The following is a 20,801-nucleotide window of genomic DNA, read 5'->3' on the forward strand; positions in this document are numbered from 1 at the left end:
TTGTGTAACAATGGCCAATGTCTCAAGCAAATTCATCAAATTTTATTCAGTGAAAATATTCTCTCTCTCTCTCTCTCTCTCTCTCTCTCTCTCTCTCTCTGGCAGAAGATAGCCATACAAGGTCATCCGTCCATCGTATGCACATATTGTCAATTTTACTTGATTAAATTTCTGCAGTTTGAACACTCAGTGAAGATAGTGATGTCACCTCTGAAGATTGGATGAAAGCTGTGAATTACATGCAGCACCTCCACGAAAAATGGCAGAATGAATATTATAACAATCTTTTTCAGAATTGTTCAAGTGATCAAATAATGCAGTGAGTGTTACTTCAAGCACCATGAAACAGTTTCTTCATTTCCATCAGGAAAAAAGATGCAGGCAGATTCTGCTGGATTCTATGGGTAGTTTACATACTTTACTAGCAAATTTGGGTTGTGTGGGTTAGGACCTAGTAAAAAGAATTATCAGCAACTGAATTCCAACACAGCTGACCTAAAGAACCCAGTCTTCACCACAAAAAATCCTCTGCAAGGCATTACTTTACATCACTACTCCTTTCTTTCAAAATGCAAAGGGTCACTTATTTTACAATAAAGTTATCAGAAATCACAACGACACATTAATAATAAACCTAACACCGTTGCACACATGAAAATGTCGACCTAAATAAAATGCTTTCTAAAGGTTTCATTTACATACTGTGTTAAACTAAATTCAACATCTTGGTCAGGAGAATTTTTGTAAACCAAGCATCTCATCTCAGGAATTTGTGACCACAAATTGAACTGAAAAAATGGTATATATGTTCTGAAAAATACACTGATGAAAAATAGTGTAAATGTTACAAGTTTGAATAAAATTTAAGATTACAGGAAACTTCCAAGCAGGACTAGGTAACTGTGCCTTTACTTGTTGGTGCCAAAGTGTCAACCTTGAAGTAATTTTTAACTTTCATCAGCAGAAATGGGAATAAAAGATTTAAAGCTGTGCATGTAAACAGAACTGTGTGTGTGTGTGTGTGTGTGTGTGTGTGTGTGTGTGTGTGTGTGTGTAGTTTTTCCACACAAATGCAGAGACACCATCTAGGAATTAAACAGAAGTCAATCTTTACACTATGTTGAATGTTTTATAAACCTGCTAGAAATGCCTAGGTATAAGTGTTTTATTCTCTCAACAGTAATACTAATGCCTACTGCCATAAAAACATAAAATACAGGGGCCTTCCTAATAAAAAGTATTTTGATTCTTGTGAAGAGAAGTATGGTGTCAACATTCAACAAGCTCAATTATAAATTTCATGTAATGTCAGTTTGTGGCAGCCTCTTCCTTGTGAACTCAGTACATAACCCAATAACTCTACATATTGGAAGTAGTAATTATTCCATTTTTAAATGGAATATATTTCAATTTTATCTTTTTCAGACAAAATTCTTATTACTGCCCGTGTGCCTCACTGGAACTTTCACATACAAATCCACTTGTTTAACTCTGCATACTAATCAACAGCAATTCAATAGAGTTCAAAGTTTTGTCACTACTTTCATTTGGAAACTAACTTCTTATTTTCCCAATAAGCCCTGTCACTGCTTTTACTGACATGCAAATTCCTGCAATAGAGTAACTATTAGATCATATGGCTCTTAATTTTGCCAATTATTAACCAGAAGTTATAGCAGATATTTTGTAAACTGGGTTATATACCATGGCAATTATTTCTAGTACAGATGAATGTCTGTTAATGCAATAACAGGTTTTAAGTCTAAACTAATTTACCTACTGAAACAAAAACATGCACAGCTGTCAATTACATGTACGATGTACCATTACTTTTTCTGTTTGTGTTGTTCAAATTTCTCTTCCCACACTTTGACAACTTCAGTACACAGGCAGCCAATAGTATTTTAAAAATAGTGAGCAGAGCTGAACATGGTAACAATATCATATACATCATTTGGGTGGGGTGGTGAGGGAATCCATGTCCATTGCTAATTTATGCAACAGTAGAGTATTAGATCACTTTTGCTAATTTATTGTGTTTAAGTAAGGGTATGTTACACAAATGGTTCTATCAGAATTTTACCCATCATATAATTTTAAAAAGTCTGTAGTTGAATTGGCACTGCTTACAGGAAGCTGATCACTTTGTTACAGATGTGTATTCATTTTCGGTCATTTTCATCCTGAGATAATTGCATAGACAGTGACATAATACCTTCATATTGCAATTACTGAACCACCCACTCCAAGTACTATAATGTGAACTACTTGCTTAACTTGTCACACCAAATAATAAATTCACAATAATTTATTCTGAGCAATTGATATAGGCACTGTGCTATGAAGCTAAAATATTGCCACTTCAAAGAAGAAAAAAACATTTACTTTCCTATGATGAAACTTAAGATGTTACAGTGTTAAAACTGAACTCTCTCCGTTGCGAACATTAACTTTATCTGGTATTGGCTGAATGACCTTAAATAAAGAGTTCAAAAACACAATTTATGACAATATAGCTCAACTACAAATTATTCCAGTATACCAGTCTATCACTCACTGTTGAATGCCTTCAGTAGTTAAACTTGGCATATTAATGGCAAATCAATTGGTATGTTGTTCTTGCAATGTGTGTGTGTGTGTGTGTGTGTGTGTGTGTGTGTGTGTGTGTGTGTGTGTGTGTTTAGTTAATTCATTGAAGTGATGTATCAAGTCCAATTATTACTTTTGTGTTTTTTGTCATGTCACATGAACAACACGTCAAACTGTACCAGAATTTGATCTGTTTATTCGCAACTACAGCAAATACAGACATTGCAATTAGCTGTCTGCTTCCCAGAAAATAAACTGAAAACTTACATCTATTGAGAAGAAAGTGCCTTCCACCATTGGCACAAAAGAAGGAATGGCTACAATAGGCCAAAAGAAGTTAGTGAATAAAAACATCTGCTTCTTGATCTTCATGCTCTATGCAATTCCAAAAAATATTAAAAACTACTTTTCTGCTATATATATATAGCATCATGAAACATCTATAAATTATCTGCATACTTGCAAGGCACTATGCAATATCTTGTTCATAGTTTCTGGTGTAAAAATCTCAAAGTTCCATCACACTACAATCTTAAGTAATGAACTAAGTTAAAGCTACAAACCACTCTACAGGTTTCTAAACTAAAGCAATGAACATCAAGAAACAGGCCGATATGGACTTTTCCTAGACGTACCATTAACAGGCAGCTGATTCGAGGGGGAAGGCCCCCAATGTCCTGAAATCACACAATGCCACACTTTTGATTTCTACCCCAACTGCTTCCTAAATTTCTATACCTTACTAGTGCACATAATGAGCACTGTGTAGTAACTAATGACACAAACCTGGATACTGAGTCTGTTGTGGAGTTCCCCAACCTTGATATCCCTGCATCATGTTTCCTGGAGGACCCATTGGACCCATTGGCCCTCCCATGGGACCACCCATCTGTCCATTTGGGCCACCCATGCCCATTCCCTGCAAAAAAGGTATGTTATTCAACATGTTCTTCATGCACTCCTTAAAACAGTTTCTCTTGAAACAGAAACAATAATTATTTAAAAACTCTGAACACAGACAGTATAAACAAAGAAGCATAAGCATTCTATTGTACAAACACTGAAGAGAAAAATTTATTAATCTGTGATAACAGTTCATTACGAAGATATTTTACTCTCCACTCATTCTATGGAACTGTAATACATCAGGCAAGGACTTGCAACAATAGTAACTGCTGATAAAGTAAGAGCAAAGCACACTTCTCTCAATGTGCCAAAATACTTGCTAGACCATGCCATCACTTGCAAAGAATCCTTGAACACTTACTGATAATTAGCTCTGAAATGAACTAAACTCCAGTTACAAATTTGTCAATCCAAATGGAATTTTATAGCACAGATTTCCCAACTTACAACTACAACACTTGTTATTTGAGAAGAGACTTTTGAAAAGTGTCCCAAAGGGTATATTTTGCATAAAATACTCAGGACTGTTGGTGCCAATGTATATTACAAGGTTCTCCCCCCTCCCCAAGATGAGGACTGTGTGTCTTATTCTACTGGACTATATGCCTTTTGATGGAAGTTATTTTGGACAATGCCTTTTGCTGTTTGGAGCTAATGCACTGAGTAGTTCACAATATCATACACAACAATGCTGTAATACTCTAAATTAATACAAATCGTTCAATTGCTGGTCAGCTAAAATGTTTCACTTCAGTCCAGCAGTCTTACATTGTAACCAAAATTGTTTAATAAACCAAAATAAAATGGGGTAAATTCATTCATACCAGAAAACAAAATGCTGCTCATTGCATTTCCTAGTTTCTAAGAACATTCTAGGTGGCCCGACAATGCATTTTGATGGGATATGACAGCATGTGTTGAGCGAGATAGAAAATACACCATATCTTATCTCATGCAATTTTATCCAACAGTCGATATTATGCATTTTGAAAAGCTGCTCCTCGTGGCACACACCTTACAATCCAATACATGAAATAACCCTGATTTTTTAAAAAATATTTTCATATGTGAAATGTTTAAACATGAGGATGTTCAATAGATCTTTTGTAAATTCAGTTCTGAATTAATGTTCACTCATCTCATTATGACCTTCACTCGATAACAAGTTTTTTTCCTAAATTCATCACACAAAAAATAGTGTTGTCTTATACTGAGGTATCAGTCTAACTCCTGAAGTAAACATTTTTACACTGTGAAAGATTAACACAGACATAATATGAACGCTTTGGAAGAGTTGGAGGGGAACAGCTTAGCCAAGCACTAGTACAAATATGGCAAAGGAAGTGGTCAGAGCAGCAAATTTCTTCATGTTTGCAACTGTGGAAATGTTTACAGAGTACTTTGGCTTTTTATGAACATATATGAAACTGTTCAAAGCCCGAGGCCATTATTTAATCAGAATTGAGCTTACTTTAAAATTTGACAAAACAATAGCACATTTCTATGGCAGACAAATTAACATTAACAAAAGAGTGTTCGCACCGAACACTAAACAGCACAACAAATAAACATGAGCTTCAAAAATGACACTAAAGATGCCACAGCTCACAAACACATTTTAAAGGCCAGAACAGTGCTAGATCAAAGTGGCACAATTTGTCACTTCAGCCAGACACACACAATATGACAATGCACTGTTGTCATTCAGTCTGGCTACTGTCAGCACTGTAAGAAATATAATCTGTACCATCAGTAACAGATGTAATTACGTCAACTGTACAGGGAAGACACTGTACAAGTGTGTTTCACAACTGCTTGATGCATACAATATGATTCTGATTTTAAGTTAATGGTGAGTCATGAAGCAGAGACCACAAACATATGCCACAACAGTCACAAAATTTTAAGTCATTTGCAAATATTCACAGGTGATTTTGGATAAAGAATTCAGGTAAATTGAAGCTAGAGCTCCACAACCAAACTTTTGGGGACCAAAACAAATTTTCACAAAATAAGGCAGCAAATCTTACAGTACATAAAAGAGAAATGCAATGAAGACTTCCCAATTACTCAGGGCAGTATCTGAATGTGCTGAAGATCAAAAATTCCTCAAACTGCATGCATCACAGAACTTTAAGCACTTACTTGCTGGTGCATGATGAGCATAGGGCATAATTTAACAATGTAAAACAACCCTAACTTTGCAACTTCCTATGGCATTTGATGACTACTTGTTTATCATTGTTACGCTAGCCTATACAGTCAACACCCATCATACATCAGTTTACTTAGATACACCATGATACCTGCGATTGATGAGTGAGAGTGATACCACAGAAATTTGTTTAGTAAACAAAATAAGGAAGTGAGGATAAAAATTATTGTAAACATCTGTATTATTATCAAAAGGGCATGTGTTTAAAATAGACACAATGTTTTTCTTTTAAGCAAATACTTCACATGTATGGTGGTTCCACTATCTTCATTCATCCATGAAAATATCTCCAAAACCAACAGAGAAACTCAAACATGGTCCCGAATCAACTTTATCTGCTAAATCAACCCCCAATTTCTTATAATTTTTATCAGACCTGTACTCAAGTATGGCTGACAATCTGAGGCAACAATATCTACTTAAGAACTTTTAACTCTTGAGGACAGGGCACAAGTCGTTATTGGGTAGCTCAGTCGGTAGAGCACTTGCCTGCTAAAGGCAAAGGTCCCGAGTTAGAGTTTCAGCCTGGCACACAGTTTTAATCTGCCCAGAAGTTTCATATCAGCGCGCGCGCGCGCGCACACACACACACACACACACACACACACACACACACACACACACACACACACACACACACACACACACACACACACACACACTGCTGTAGAGTGAAAATTTCATTCTATAAATTTTTAACTCCTTGTTTCCAAAACAGTAGCAAATTCGTGAGTAAATAGGAATGCATTAAATTTTGAGGACAAATGACAATATTTTGCTGTGCGCAAATTGTCAAACATTGGTTTCTATTATGATTTTCCATTTCAACTCTGATAACCACATCTGCTTTTGAGGGGGGGGGGGGGGGGGAGAGGGGTCAAAAAGTTTCTAGCCTAACAAACAATGGCAGAAATTTCATAAAACCAATTATTTTTCAATATAATACCCATCTACACTACTACACTTGCAGGAACACACAGATAACTTCTGCAAACCATTCAAATAAAATGTCAGATTTCGAGTTCAACCAAGCATTCATAGCATAATCACTGCGTAATTTTCAAATTGTCATCCTTTGAGGTCATTTTTAGGTTGGGGAAAAGAAAGTCTGACAGAGCCAAATCTGGAGAATATAGCAGATGACTTAACAATTCGAACCCCAAGTCATGCAGTTTTTCCAGTACTGCAAGGGCTTTGGGTGTCAGTGCATTGTCCTGCTGTGAAAGAACTGCACACGCCAACTTCCCATGTTATTTTTTAAATCTCTTCTCTCAAACAGCTCAGGAGAGTGCAACACTACGATGCATTGATAGTTACACCCTTTTGCAGGTAATCCACCATAATTACCCCTTCAGAGCCCCAGAGGACAATGCCACCACATTACCAGCTGATTTTTAAACCCAGAATTTTTTTGCGGTATGGAATGGCGTACGTTTCCATTGTTGGGACTTGTTTAGCCTTAGGATCAAAGTGGTGAACCCACATTTTGCCCATTGTCACATACCTCGCAAAGAGAGAGAGAGAGAGAGAGAGAGAGAGAGAGAGAGAGAGAGAGAGAGAGAGAAAGAAACCCATCTTCATCTGCTTCTAATTGGCAGACTATTTCTTCACAACATTACACTCACTCCTGTCTCTGATCTGGATTAAGTTTTTTGGGTCCCACCAATATGAAACTTTCTGCATTCCTTAAATACCCACAACAATGTCACGAGCATGCCTATCGGTGAATCCAAATGCAGTTTTAATGTTCTGCAATGTTGTTCGACAATTCTGCAAAATCTTATCGTGATTTGTGGTCACCATTTCATCAGTGGCAACAGTGACAGGACATCTGTTCCTTGGTGCATCTTCCACACACTTTCTTCCATGTTTGCAGTTTTGTAGTGCCATTACAATGCATCCTAGTGGTAAAACCCTGACAGGAAAGCAGGTTAGACAAAGATTTATGCCTGTCAACTGTGCGGATCAGACTGAACTCCACATTGGACAAAAATGAGTTTCCTGATATTTGCCTTAAACAATTTAGAGGAACCACAGAAAACCAAAAGAGGAAGTGTCTGATAATGTGGGTTTAGTTCAAAAGAATGGGAGACCAGTTTAATTACTCTGCCACTCCATTTAATTTAATCTGTGGAGGCTGGGGAGAAAGTAGACGATAATATCCATCAAGCAGTAACAATGCATAAACACCACAAACATTAACAATGCAAAGTATTTTCAATTACTATCTTATTTTTTAAAAAATAACTTACTCCTCCCATTCCCATTGGTGGACCTTGTGGTGGACCCCACTGGTTTGGTGGTCCATCACTCATCTTTCCTGCGTCTCTAGGTTCTGCTTTCTTGATCTCAACCTAGTTACACATAAGAATTATTTCAGTTCCTGGTAGTTAAACACAATCATGTTATTGAAGTGGGATGTTTGGACATTCTAAAATATTGCAATGAAGAAAGTGGCTTTTGAATACTTAAATATCCAAGTCATTATTAGAAAAAGTTCTCAAAGTTATAACATTATGCTTCACAAAGCCACAAATTTTAATTACCTATGCTACTGAAATGAAGTTCTATAATATTTTGGAAGCAACTTGGCAAATTTAGATTAACTCATTAAATTCAAAGCAGGGTAAGCACAACACTGGCTACCCAACATTAACCACCCAACTGACAGCAGTTTGTGTCACACAACCAGCCCCACAATAGCACTACATAATGCAGGAATTCTTCACTGCTTGTGTAAATATGCCAGATAAGCTACAGAGAGATCACAATGAAATACAAAAAGGCATATTCACTATATTAGTGAAGAATGCCTCAACCTACTCTAAGAACAGTAAGCATTTGTAATATCTCCATCTATAAAAATAAAATTTTATCAATTAATTACTAAGGTGTCATGCTGGTGTTGAACCACCCTGTAAACAAATTGCTTACTGTATCTTATGATATTTATGGTTTACTGCTAAGTAAGTAACAGCATCAGTAGTAAATTAATTTAATTCTACCTTAAGCTTACACATTAATACATCCACTATAAATGGGGAAGTTGTATGACACAACTGTGTTTTTAATACAGCGTCTCAAGAAAACGGCACCAAAAATTATACCTGTTTGCCGTTCAGGTTGACGAAATGCTCCGCTACGCATCGTTCCACTGCTTCATCGTCCTCGAAGGACAAAAACCCGAATCCTATTGTGTCACACCAAGCAATCAAACAGACTTCAGAAAAAACTGCTAGTTGGGTTTCATTACGCTGGGTTACAACACTGCTGCCTAATGTCGGTATGCCACATTATATATCACTTTGTTAAGGGTTAACTGATTCAGCCTCAGAACTGATAGGGCTTAAGTGAAGCAATGTCTTCATAGCCATCATCAGTGTCAAAAACAATGAAGGCCGAACATGAGACTTAACTAGCCTACTTTTAAAGTACTTAACTTAGGCTTAGGTAATGCATAAAAGTAATTTAGATTACTATCTACTATTCATTGAGCCCTTAACATTAGCGTAACACTTTATACTTAGTATAACTATGGCTAAATATTGCCACATTTTCAAAATGCCAATTGGTAAAAGGAACAAGGTCACAAAGGATCTGGCATTTGGGGAGGTTAGAGCAACTACTCTTTTCAGTATCTCAAATTAATTCAATGCAGAACAGATTGGCAGCAGTGAACACCCCAAAGCATGAAACATTAAAAATTTCTTTTATCAGATGTACCTAATAAAAGACAAAACAGAACATTTAAATATTTAAACTTCAATACAGAAGCAAGCTATATCAGAAAGTGCAATCCCACTGATATGCGAAATAGAAACAGTGGGTATGCACCATCAGATATTCTTGCCACACACAAAGGAGTTTATTAGCAAATCCATGCACATAAACATAATTACAATTAAAAACTTTAATTGTACTGTATTCAAAATCAATTTTGACAACATAGTAAAACTGCACAGACAATTGACCGTATACACATGGAGACAATTTTCAAAATATGTATATATGAACTTCAGGAAACTAATACTGAACTTTCAAGGCTGTGCAGATTTACTGAAATTCTTATTCATAAATTTAAAATTTTAAGTTAAACTGCAACAATTTCCCAATGCATTTACAGTATTAATGTTTACCTGGACAACCAAACTCATGGCAATGGTTGTAAATTTGAACTGAAATAAGAAACTACTTATGTGCTCAATATTATAAAAGAATTCCTGGTATTTTTATTTCTGTAACAATTTCAACATATGGTAAAGCCAATAGCAACTATAGTTAAAGCCTATTATAATGCTGACTACACAACTGGTTTAATTTCCAGAACATGAGGACCCAACCACAGTGGGACAAAACACATGAATGACAATAAGTGTGTTGTCCAAAACTACGACAAACTGCCACACATGTGCACCCATACTTTTGTCCCATTGAAGTTACAGGCCATGCATGAGAATTCACACCAGAAACACCAATATTTACAATTAATCTTTAATGAGAAATGCAAGAATCAATTTGACAAAGGTCTTGTCTCAGTGCTCGATCTATCGCACTGATTCATTCAGAAGATCCAAATTAATGCTAATAGAATGTAATAGCCAGTCCACATTATCAGTCTGAGAAGTAAAGTATCTGTCCTGTTGGCCAAACATATGCAAAGCTACCACAAACAGTTCACAAATATTTTGTAAAGACAAATGACAGACAAGCAGAAAACCTGCAAAATGAAAATTTACAAAACCTGTGGAAAAGATAGTGTGACAAATCTTTGGTTTCAAGCTCCAGGCTTAAATCTGATGAACAGCACACAATAGTTGAAAGAAATACCAGGTTAAACAGACATGGAATGTAAGTGCACAGAGTATGCAAACATCTTGTGCTAATTAGTCAAGGAAACAAAGCCATATGAAATTTATTTCAATTAATTACAAGAAGAGCAGTAGAGCGCTGGAAAGATCACTAACTTTTTTGTAGGTGAATATCCATAGAATGGAATAATTAGCAATCAATGTGAAGAATATGTAAGACCAATATGAATTGTAACACAGAAACTGTTCCTACACACAATGTTTAGTATCTTAAAGAGTATTTATCCCAATGAAATCTGTCCTCACTTTAAAGAGGAACTGGAAAATGCCCTCTAACTGAAGACTATAATAGCTCAGTGGCAAAGGGAGATTAGGAATTATTTCTTTTCCTACAAATTCTGCCACCTGACAGTTTACAAATATTGTAGTCAAAGAGGAAAATTACTATGACAATTCGAACAAGGTTTACAGGTTCCATTAGAAAGGATGGTTTTATTTACAGTAAGTGAAACAGTATCAACTAGTAGTTATCCAAAGAAAGGAAAGGTCATGTTTATCTTCCATAATATAATACATTACCAGTGACTTAAAATAATTTTCAGAAACAGTTTTAATTGATTTCAACCAGTTTCAGTCCTGACTGCGAACTTCCTCCCATTGTGCTTTAGTCTATGATTATGTATCTAGAACACAATCTGAACTAACACAGTCAAGACAGGCAGACATTATTTGTAATTTTGATGGAACAGATTTCACTGACCTCTTGACTTTTTCTTCTCTTGGTCATACATAATGACCACTTCCATCACCTTTCCAAACCTCGAGAAATACATCCTGAGATCAGTTTCTGTAACATTGGAAGGTAGACCACCAAGGAATACCTTGGGGAAGCTGTTGCTTCGCTTTGGTTTCTGCAGGCTGCGAGGATTGCATGGTTTAGGATCAATCTGTGAACATTCAAAAAGTATTTTACATTACACCAAATGGAAAGAAGTACTTTCATACTACGTGGTTAGACAGGAAGTATTTTAAATTTGAAAACACAGAAGACAACTAAGGATTATTTTCAATCGATAAAATGTAAATTTTCTCATTCTGACTGTCTCAGTAACCTCTTAATCAACTGACTTTGTAGTCGACAGTAATACAATCGCACTCAATCTGCCCAAATTCAACAGCTTGCTTCACTTGTAAAAGGAAAGAATATTTATAAAGGCAATGGATTCATAAGTCTTATGTAGTTGTTATACGTTTACTAAACAATGGAACAGCAATCTGTCATTACATGTTTAATGAACATTTAGTAAGGTTTTAAAGTTAAATTTACGAAATATCAGAAATCAATCTCACTATTACTTCACAATCTATGAGGGGAAACATACCTGAGAACAGATAAAAAGCAGATCAGAGGCAGTCAAGTGGTCTATTAACATCAAGCACACAATCTGGCCCAACAAAGCATGTAGAAAGAAAAAACACTTCAATGAGATCTCTACTGCTTTAATAATAACGAAGATGTTGTGACTTACCACACGAGAAAGCGATGGTGAAGAGACAATAACACACACACACACACACACACACACACACACACACACACACGTGTGCAGACATTTGTAAGTGTGTGTGTGTGTGTGTGTGTGTGTGTGTGTGTGTGTGTGATTTATTGTGCCTGTCTACCAGCACTTTCCCACTTGGTAAGTCTTTGAACCTTTTTTGAAAGGCACTCTGGCATAGAGTGCTGAGGGTTTTACTACCAAGTTTTAGTGCTTCAGCTTTATGGTCTTTGATAGGTACTTTGAGGTATAGATGTTCTTACAGGAATGATAAGCCTTCTATAACTTTGTGCACCTGGTATCTATGCTCATGGTTTCCCTCTCCCTTGCTGAGATCATAGATTTATTATTTTAATATTAAATTAATCTAATTTCTTAAATGAAGAACACACTTCAGCCTCAAATGTTACATTTCCAATGGATGCGACAGGGGAATCTACAGTTGACTTCACCATTTCCAAATTTCTGCCTCCACATACATTCACGGTTAATAGGAAGTGTCAATTCTTTTTGTTGTCACTGCCATTTCGTATGGTGGCAGCTAACAGAACTTGCTGACAAGTTTTTCCAAAGTCAGATGAATCCTACTGTTATTGCAGCAGAGCCAGAATAGTTTTATTTTTACCTGCCACACTGCAATGTTGGAGAACCCACTTCGGGCTCCATGTCAACATGCCTTCAGTAAGTCAGTGACAAAATCATTCATAGAGAGGTTTAATGAATACTCAGAATGGAAAAAATTACAAGCTATGAAACATTTTAGCAGCATATGATTAGCAAAAATGTAAATAGTACACTTTTCTTAAAATCAAAATATTGCACAATGTCTTTTCCCATAATTTTAACTAACTTTCGTAACATTGTACTTATGGTGATAAACCTGCATTAATTATTGGCAATGCATAAGAGTTAGCAGCCATGTATGTGTTACATCTGTCAACTTACATAATGAATGTAATTTTATAAAAATGGATGAAGGGGAGTGTAATCTAGGATTGCCTGAAAGAAAAAAAACACTTATCTACTTCCAGTCAACATATTGAAAATTGAAACATTGTCTACACCATAGTTTCATAGAATAATTAAGGACGATGTATCCTTACACTTAGAAATGACCAAAATTTGAAGGTAGCCAGTAAAATTTAACAGAGTACAGTTTTAAAATAAAACCCTTCAATCTATAGGCACTGTAAAAGTATGATTTCACTCAGTGTTTCTAACTCAATGAGTCAAGTGTCCCAGTACCTCTGAAACCCCCCCCCCCCCCCCAACATATGCAATACACCTTTTGCAAATTTACATTTAGATTTGTCACTAAGACTGGGTTAAAATATGAAGTCAAGCAAAGTTTTTTTAAAAACCTTCAGTAATTTTAAGTAACATGTTTTGCACTGCTAATTGAGAATGAAAAATCCTAAAGCTATCAGCCACAAATACTGCAAATTTCTCTGAATCACCAGAAAGCTGTTATCAGCAAATAAGGCAAGTGAAGATCATAGTTCGTAGTATCTTACATCATTAACAACCTCCACCTTCATGCAGAAAACTGTTGTAATCATCTTCTGTCACAAATCTATCATCATTTCAAAGGATCAAATTAGTTCAACACACTACTAAAAATTGTACCTTAACCATAAATCAACAAATGAAAAGCAAAGTCCTTGTACTCTCACTTTTACAGGAAAAAAATATATTCAAAGAAAACCAAGACCTGCAGAACCAAAATCAGAATAGCTATACTAATTTGAATAGTACATATGTGCAAAAACTCACTGTTCTGCCATCCAACTGATGTGGTCCATTCTGAAGCACTAGAGATACATTTGCTGGATCAGAGAATGTAACAAACCCAAATCCTCTAGAGCGACCAGATTCACTGTTTTTCATAACAACACAATCAATCACTTCCCCATAACGTGAGAAGTACCTCTGGAGATTCTCTGTAATACAAGAGAAGAGCTATTAGAAATCTTACGTTATTACCTAAACTTTTGACTAAGACTGATCAAAACTGACAAACTAACCTTGTGTTGTTTCCCAGCTCAAACCACCAACGAACAGTTTCCTGCAAGGAAAAAATACAAATAGAATAACCACAAAATTAGAATCTGCTTACGAACCATGAATTAGTACATTCATTTCTGTAATATACATCACTTGAGACTAAATTCAATTTGGGTTCTGTGAATTTCCACCTTAATTTCAATTCTTATGGCAGAAGATGCATTATATATACATGGTGTCGCGAACATACGGACAATATTCAGGGATATAACAGGAACGATCATTAAAAGCAAAGTAGTCTAGCAAGGCTCTAAAACGCATGTTTTAAAGACCTATGAGAACATGTTCAGATGAGAGGTGCTCTGCTGTAGCAAAGATGAACAAGTGCTCATAGCTCTTAAGGCATGCATTTCAGATCCCATATGTATTATGCTTCAAATGATCATTCCTTTCATCTCCCTGAATATTTGAAGTTCCTCCTGGGCAATGTACATTAAACATAGAAGAAATCCAAACATTGTACTATGCTACAGATCAACCTGTTACCACTATCTTTATCTCGCCTTAATATTCATCAGCTTCATGACACACTACCAACACATCACCTTCCACCCAAAGAAAGATCAAGCAACACAACAGATCAGGGACACCACAACAAATGGGGCAGTACAATACCACACACTAGCCGTAATTCCTACTACTGATGTAAACAGATTACCAGTAGTCCCAATTTATTGCTAGTATACCTTGCACAATTACCACACAGTGGCCATTTCTGTTTACTTGTTCCAAATCCCTGAAGGCTTTTCACGATATTGATTGGAACTATGTGTAAGTGAAGGAAAACGTTTTGCTAAAATTGAATTTAAAATGCATTTGGAGTTTACAGTAAGGCAATATGCTATTGCTTATGCTTATGAGGAGCTCATATTTGTTGTAAGTTCTGTAGTATTAATGTTGGCTATGTGTGATCACAGTATTTACGAAATACTGAAATACTGCTGAACTTGGAATAGTTGGTGGTCCGAAGTGGAACAGCTTTAACTGGTGATTAGTGCATACAAGGTTACACTGTAAGCTAAGTTGTAAGCTGAAGTGAATGGGAGAAACTGATCATGGTGACATCTTTAGCCTAACCTCAGCCAAAGATTAGACCAGAAATAATAAACTTCACTTGCTCTGAGCTAAAGCAATCAAACTATGTTACTGGGTACTGAAAATCAACTGCTACTCCGTCTTGTACCTCATCTTCGTGTGCAACAGATTGCCTGGCAATGTAAATTTATACATGCCTCCATGATCTACAGTGAACCACAAAAACTTGTGAGAATTTCAACCAGTACAGAGAGATTTCATAAATTCACTTATATTCTCCCACTTGTCCTGTGCAATGTGCATTGGGGATTACGCACTTACAAGAACCACAGTGCTCTTTTGAAGAAACACTGACCATGTTCTCCCCCCCCCCCCCCCAAACGGGAATTAACATTTAACAATCCATGCGCAGTATACCCCGTCATTGGTTATATTTCTTGTTGCTACTGCTTGTTAGCTCTCCAATCATGTGAACACAGCTATAAGGAACAAACTGTCCTGTAATAATCAGGTATATCTGCCACTCACAAAAATTTGCAAAAGTAAACTGCTGCCATTATAATAAAGACGACAAGGAACTGAAATGACATTTACCTTACTTGTGCATTACTATCCATAAGAAATGTCTAAAACAAACCCATCAAGTTATGTACACACAGCAAGCCCTCTCACTGCAATAATTAGTGTTCATTTAACACAAAGGCTACAATGAAGCCTTCAACCATTGTGCCAAATCAATCTAAAATACTTGTGTGATATACAAATGCAAATACCATCACGAATAAAAGTAGCTTCACCCATTAGCAGAATGGCCAGCAAAATGTTTTAATTATTTAGATATCACAAACTCACCAGACTACAAACACACCTTGCACAAAATCTGTGTTGCATGCATATTCTCACATCAGTAACCACGTAGAATTTATGTCCAGAAAACTTACCCCTGTTTTACCACAAAGCTCTCAATACAATGTTTTATCACACTACTTTAATGCAAACAGTGGGTCCATTCCAACATACAGACGTTAGGACTGTACTGTTCCCCCAAGACTATTACAAAAGATAATAGAAAGGGCAGTTCAAGAGATACATGAGTGGGTTAGTACAAATCTTCACAATAAAATCGGCGATATTAAATATAGAAGCTCTTACAGCTACTAGAAATGAGTACAATTATCCATCCTAAATTCAAACCGGTGACTCTTTACATCTCTAATTCAAGTTTTCCACATATATGATAACTTTCAACTGGCTCAACAGCAATACTCTCTAACCAATTTGAAATAATTCAAAAATTTTGCACGAATTAACATACCAACACGTGTAGCGTGGCACACACGTAATACGCCTAGGTAAGTCTATAAAACTACACCGTTCAGGATTATCGTAATCCAAAACACAAAAATCACTAGAATAATTTTCTAAACAGCAAAAGCCATACAACACTTACACAAGTTACGTTTATACACAAATCGTTAATGGCGGCTACTACCGCCAATTGCAATATTATTACATTTCAGAATCATTTACACTTAAGCAGCATTCCTTACGTCCTACTAACCCTTTATCGTCGTTATCCACTTCTGTCTTCATTTTCATGTTTTGTACGGAACTCAGTCCTTAATAAAGCTCCTCTTTTAGTGCTTCTACGTCTAACAAACACCTCACCTCAAAATGGCTTTCTCGGGAAAGAAAGCCAATATGGAGGAACGTAACGATATCGACCACGAACGCGACAATCAGCACCACAATGGCGCCCAGGAAGTAGTCAAAACACTGCTCCTTAAAATTATGTTTAAAGAGAATAATTATAGAATAAGCCGATAAAATGCTCAGATTGACTTATAAAAAACGAATATCTATAATTCCCAATTTTATTATCTAACTATAACCCGATTATAATGAAACAAAATTAATTACGTAAGTTTATAGTTTTAACATATTTTAACAACTGTTCACATTTCACGTATTTTAAGTCTCAGACTAATTTGTTTTTAATATAGGTGATCATAAAAAATTTATTGTCTTGAATAAAGCAAAATGTATACGTAATTTGATAACGTTACCAATCTCGGTTGTACAAGCTCGTTCAATATTCTGTTGGAAGATGGCGCGGCCATCTGGATTGCAGAACGATGACATGGCGCACTCGCACCACCTAGCGGATCGAACAAAAATTATAAAGCATTGCCGTGCGATGCGTCGGCGAGGCGCATTACGTCTGCGAGTGATGGGATAGTTTTACGGATCTGTATACACTCTTTTTGGCTTAAGCGATGAACTATGTGCATGATCAAATGATAAACTAATTTTTACCTTTTCACAAAAATTAGTTTCCCTTTCAGACAGTATATTATAATCTGACAAGTGCTTCGACGCCACTATTTGATGTAGTGTTCGACTTGAGTTTGTTGCTTGTAAAAGCATGAAATGGAATCTGTTTAGTATATGTTCCGAGGATTAAACGCTTATCTAATTGTGTACTGGGGTGTAAACAATTATTCTGCTGTTTCGCGTCATTGGTTTATGCCTAATGGGACAGTCTCATTATGGAAACCTCAGAAACGGCAGATGTCAGAGTTGTAGACATTTGGTGTCCCAGAAAGTATTTCAGCAGTAGGACCCACATTTTGTGACGCCTAAGAAGCGTCATTTGGTTCAGAATATTTGTTCTTGCAGGAGCACAGGAAAACGAAGTTACCAGTAGTGTTGTTGACAATAAAGCCGGAGCGAGAAAATATGCGGCGCTGAAGACTTAATTTGGAGTCACGAAATGTGTCGTCCACTAGATTGTGTCCAGCGTAATGTGGCTGACGCATGAGAGCAGCCGAACAAGGCGTGTAGACAGTGTTTGAATAATGGCACAGCGGTGCGGTCGACAACTACAAGCGCGGTCGGTGTTGCGCCGAGTGGAAATTCGTCTGCACGCTAGTACGACGCGAGGCGGCGGCCCGTCCGCATCGCCATGGTCGCCAACGGGCGCGAGCGCCGGGCGCATCGGCAGCCGGGCGACGGCGACGCCTTCCTGTGCCACCCGAGCACGGAGCTGCTGACGTTCCGGCCTTCGGCGTCGCTGCCGCCTCCGCCGTCGCGGCGGACCGCCGGCATGGCAGCTGGCGCCAGGCGGCGTCGCGGCGCCAGCGCTGCCTTGGGCGTCGTGCTGGGATTAGCCGCCGGGTTGATGGTGGCGGCCCCGCGGTCCATCTTCGTCGGCAGGCTGCTGCGCACCGACAACACGACGGGGGCGGCGCCAGGGGGTGGCAGCGGAACGCCATGTGCCCCGTCCGCTGGCTCCCCGTGGCCAGCTCCGCAGCCGCTACGTCAGCAACCGCCGGTGGCTCCTCTGTCCGATGCAGAAGATCCACTTCAGATTATAGGCCTCACAGATCCGGCTGAAAACGTTCATAACAGGTAACAAACAATGCTTTGTTCTTAGCAAGGCTATCTTATCGAGCCCTGAGGGTTGTTTAGGGATTTTTCCGAATATTTTAGTGCGAGTAATGAATGATTACTGGCTGCTCGTTGCAGAGAAATAATTACAGCAAGCTCCCAAATATCCTTGTAACTGCGGAACCGATATTGCGTAGATCAAAGGAACACCACAGACAACCCAAAATTAGCATGCTTTTCAGGCCAAGTTCGTATCGGCAGTGCCCCTCCAGTGCTAATTGCACGGATCCAGGGTTGAATTCTTATGGGTCACAATTTATTTCTCGTCTACCTAGTCGTCCAAACATAATTGCCTGCCACTCCCACTATAAGATATTACAGGTGACTAGGATTTAATAATAACAGTATGTTTTATGTAACAACAACAACTTGCCTACACTGGCGATTGGTACATCACTTAAAGCAAAACTTGTTGTTGTCTTCAGTCTGAAGACTGGTTTGATGCAGATATCCGTGCTACTCTATCCTGCACAAGCCTCTTCATCTCTGAATAACTACTGCAACCTACATCATTCTGAATCTGTATACTGTACTCAACTGTTGGTCTCTCTCTACATTTTTATCCCCCTCCCCCAGTACTTCCCTCCAGTACTAAATTGGTGATCCCTTGATGTCTTATAAAGTACTCTATCAATCGATCCCATCTTTTACTCAAATTGTGCCACAAATTTGTCTCCCCAGTTCTATTCGGTATCTCCTCGTTGGTTACGTGATCTACTCAGTTGTTCAGCGTTCTTCTGTAGCACCACATATCAAAAGCCTCTATTCTCTTCTTGTCTAAACTGTTTATCGTCCATGTTCTGGTCCCATACAAGGCCACACCCCAGTCAAATACTTTCAGAAATAGCTTCATAACCATTAGATGTATATTCGATGTTAACTACTTTCTCTTCTTCAGAAATGCTTTTCTTGCCAGTGCCAGTCTACATTTTATATCTTCTCTATACTTCACCCATCGACAGTTATTTTTCCGCCCAAATAACGAAACTCAATCACTACTTTTACTTTCTCATTTCCTAATCTAATATCCTTGTTTTGCTTTTGTTGGTGTTCATCTTATACCCTCCTTTCAGGACTCCATCCATTCTGTTCAAATGCTCTTCCAAGACGGAACTACATTGCATTGACAAACCTCAATGTTTTCATTCCTTCTCCCTGAATTCTAATTCGTACTCGAAATTTTTATGATTTCCTTAGCTACTTGCTCAGTGTATGGACTGAATTACATCAGGAACAGGCTACAACCCTGTCTCACTCCATCCACAACCACTACTTCTCTTGCATGCCTCTCAACTCTTTATCACTTCTGTCCAGTTTCTGCACAAGTTGCAAGCGGCCTTTCGCTCCCTGTGTTTTAACCCTGGTACCTTCAGTAATCCAGTTAATTTTGACAAATTGTTTCTCTAAGTCTACAAACGTTATAAAAGTTTGACTCCTCTTGATCTATCTTCTGAGAGATGTTGTAGGGTCAGTATTGCCTTGGTATTACAATATTTTTCTGGAATTGAAACGGATCCTCCCCCAGGTTGGTTTTTACGAGTTTTTCCATTCTTATGTAAAGAATTCATGTTATCTCAACCATCACGTATTAAATTCATAGTTTGTTAATGTTCAGACCTATCAGCACCTGCTTTCTTCGAATTATTAAATCCTCCTTGAAGTCTCTGGGTATTTCGCCAATGTCATACATCTTGCACACCAGATGGGATAGTTTTGTCATGGTTGGCTATCAGTTCTGACGGATTGTCGTCTACTCCAAGGCCCTTGTTTTAACTTAGGTCTTTCAGTGCTGTGTCAAATTCCTCTCATACCGTCCTATCTCCCATCTCATCTTCATCTACATCCTCTTCCATGTATATAACAAAGTTAAAAGAATAATAATTTGCAGGAAGCAAAATCGAAGTATGCTTTCATAATTAGCAGTATTTCAGTTAGCCCTATGACTGTGAACACAGATCTGCAGGCAAGCTATGCGAGCGGGCAAATAAGAGAAATGCTGTTTCCGTCACTAGTTTCCGCTTAAAATAAGGAAACTAATTGTTTCTTCCTTAGTGGAGTATATTTCCTGAAAGTCTCGCCTTATGGAATTTTCTGTGGTTTGCTGATTCTACCTGTGGACTCAAGAACCCTGTCCAATTTGTTGTTGTTGACCCCAGATATGGCCAGTCCATCAACGTA

The 20,801-nt window shown here is 37.6% G+C and overlaps 2 protein-coding genes across 6 annotated transcripts in view; one reads left to right on the forward strand and one right to left on the reverse strand.

Annotated features, from left to right (window-relative positions):
• The window catches only part of LOC126281996 (heterogeneous nuclear ribonucleoprotein 27C), a 55,581-nt gene extending 38,250 nt beyond the window's left edge, over nt 1-17,331 (reverse strand). Inside the window, exons 1-8 of one of the 5 annotated variants that reach the window (XM_049981381.1) lie at nt 17,240-17,326; nt 16,735-16,955; nt 14,099-14,139; nt 13,848-14,014; nt 11,279-11,465; nt 8,818-8,900; nt 7,963-8,064; nt 3,376-3,508 (exon numbers count right to left, since the gene is read on the reverse strand). In XM_049981381.1, the coding sequence (XP_049837338.1) occupies nt 3,376-3,508; nt 7,963-8,064; nt 8,818-8,900; nt 11,279-11,465; nt 13,848-14,014; nt 14,099-14,139; nt 16,735-16,772 (751 nt within the window). In that variant the 5' untranslated portion in view covers nt 16,773-16,955; nt 17,240-17,326. Of the gene's footprint in view, nt 1-3,224; nt 3,267-3,375; nt 3,509-7,962; nt 8,065-8,817; nt 8,901-11,278; nt 11,466-13,847; nt 14,015-14,098; nt 14,140-16,734; nt 16,956-17,239 lie in introns of those variants that run through there. The other 4 variants (XM_049981382.1, XM_049981380.1, XM_049981385.1 and 1 more) reach the window with 4 other exon arrangements.
• A 56-nt stretch (nt 17,332-17,387) lies between these two features.
• The window catches only part of LOC126281994 (chondroitin sulfate synthase 1), a 311,284-nt gene continuing 307,870 nt past the window's right edge, over nt 17,388-20,801 (forward strand). Inside the window, exon 1 of the mRNA XM_049981379.1 lies at nt 17,388-18,584. Within this exon, the coding sequence (XP_049837336.1) occupies nt 18,139-18,584 (446 nt within the window). The 5' untranslated portion in view covers nt 17,388-18,138. The remainder of the gene's footprint in view (nt 18,585-20,801) is intronic.

Source organism: Schistocerca gregaria, chromosome 7 (assembly GCF_023897955.1).
Source record: "Schistocerca gregaria isolate iqSchGreg1 chromosome 7, iqSchGreg1.2, whole genome shotgun sequence".
In the NCBI taxonomy this organism is placed as follows: Eukaryota; Metazoa; Arthropoda; class Insecta; order Orthoptera; family Acrididae; genus Schistocerca; species Schistocerca gregaria.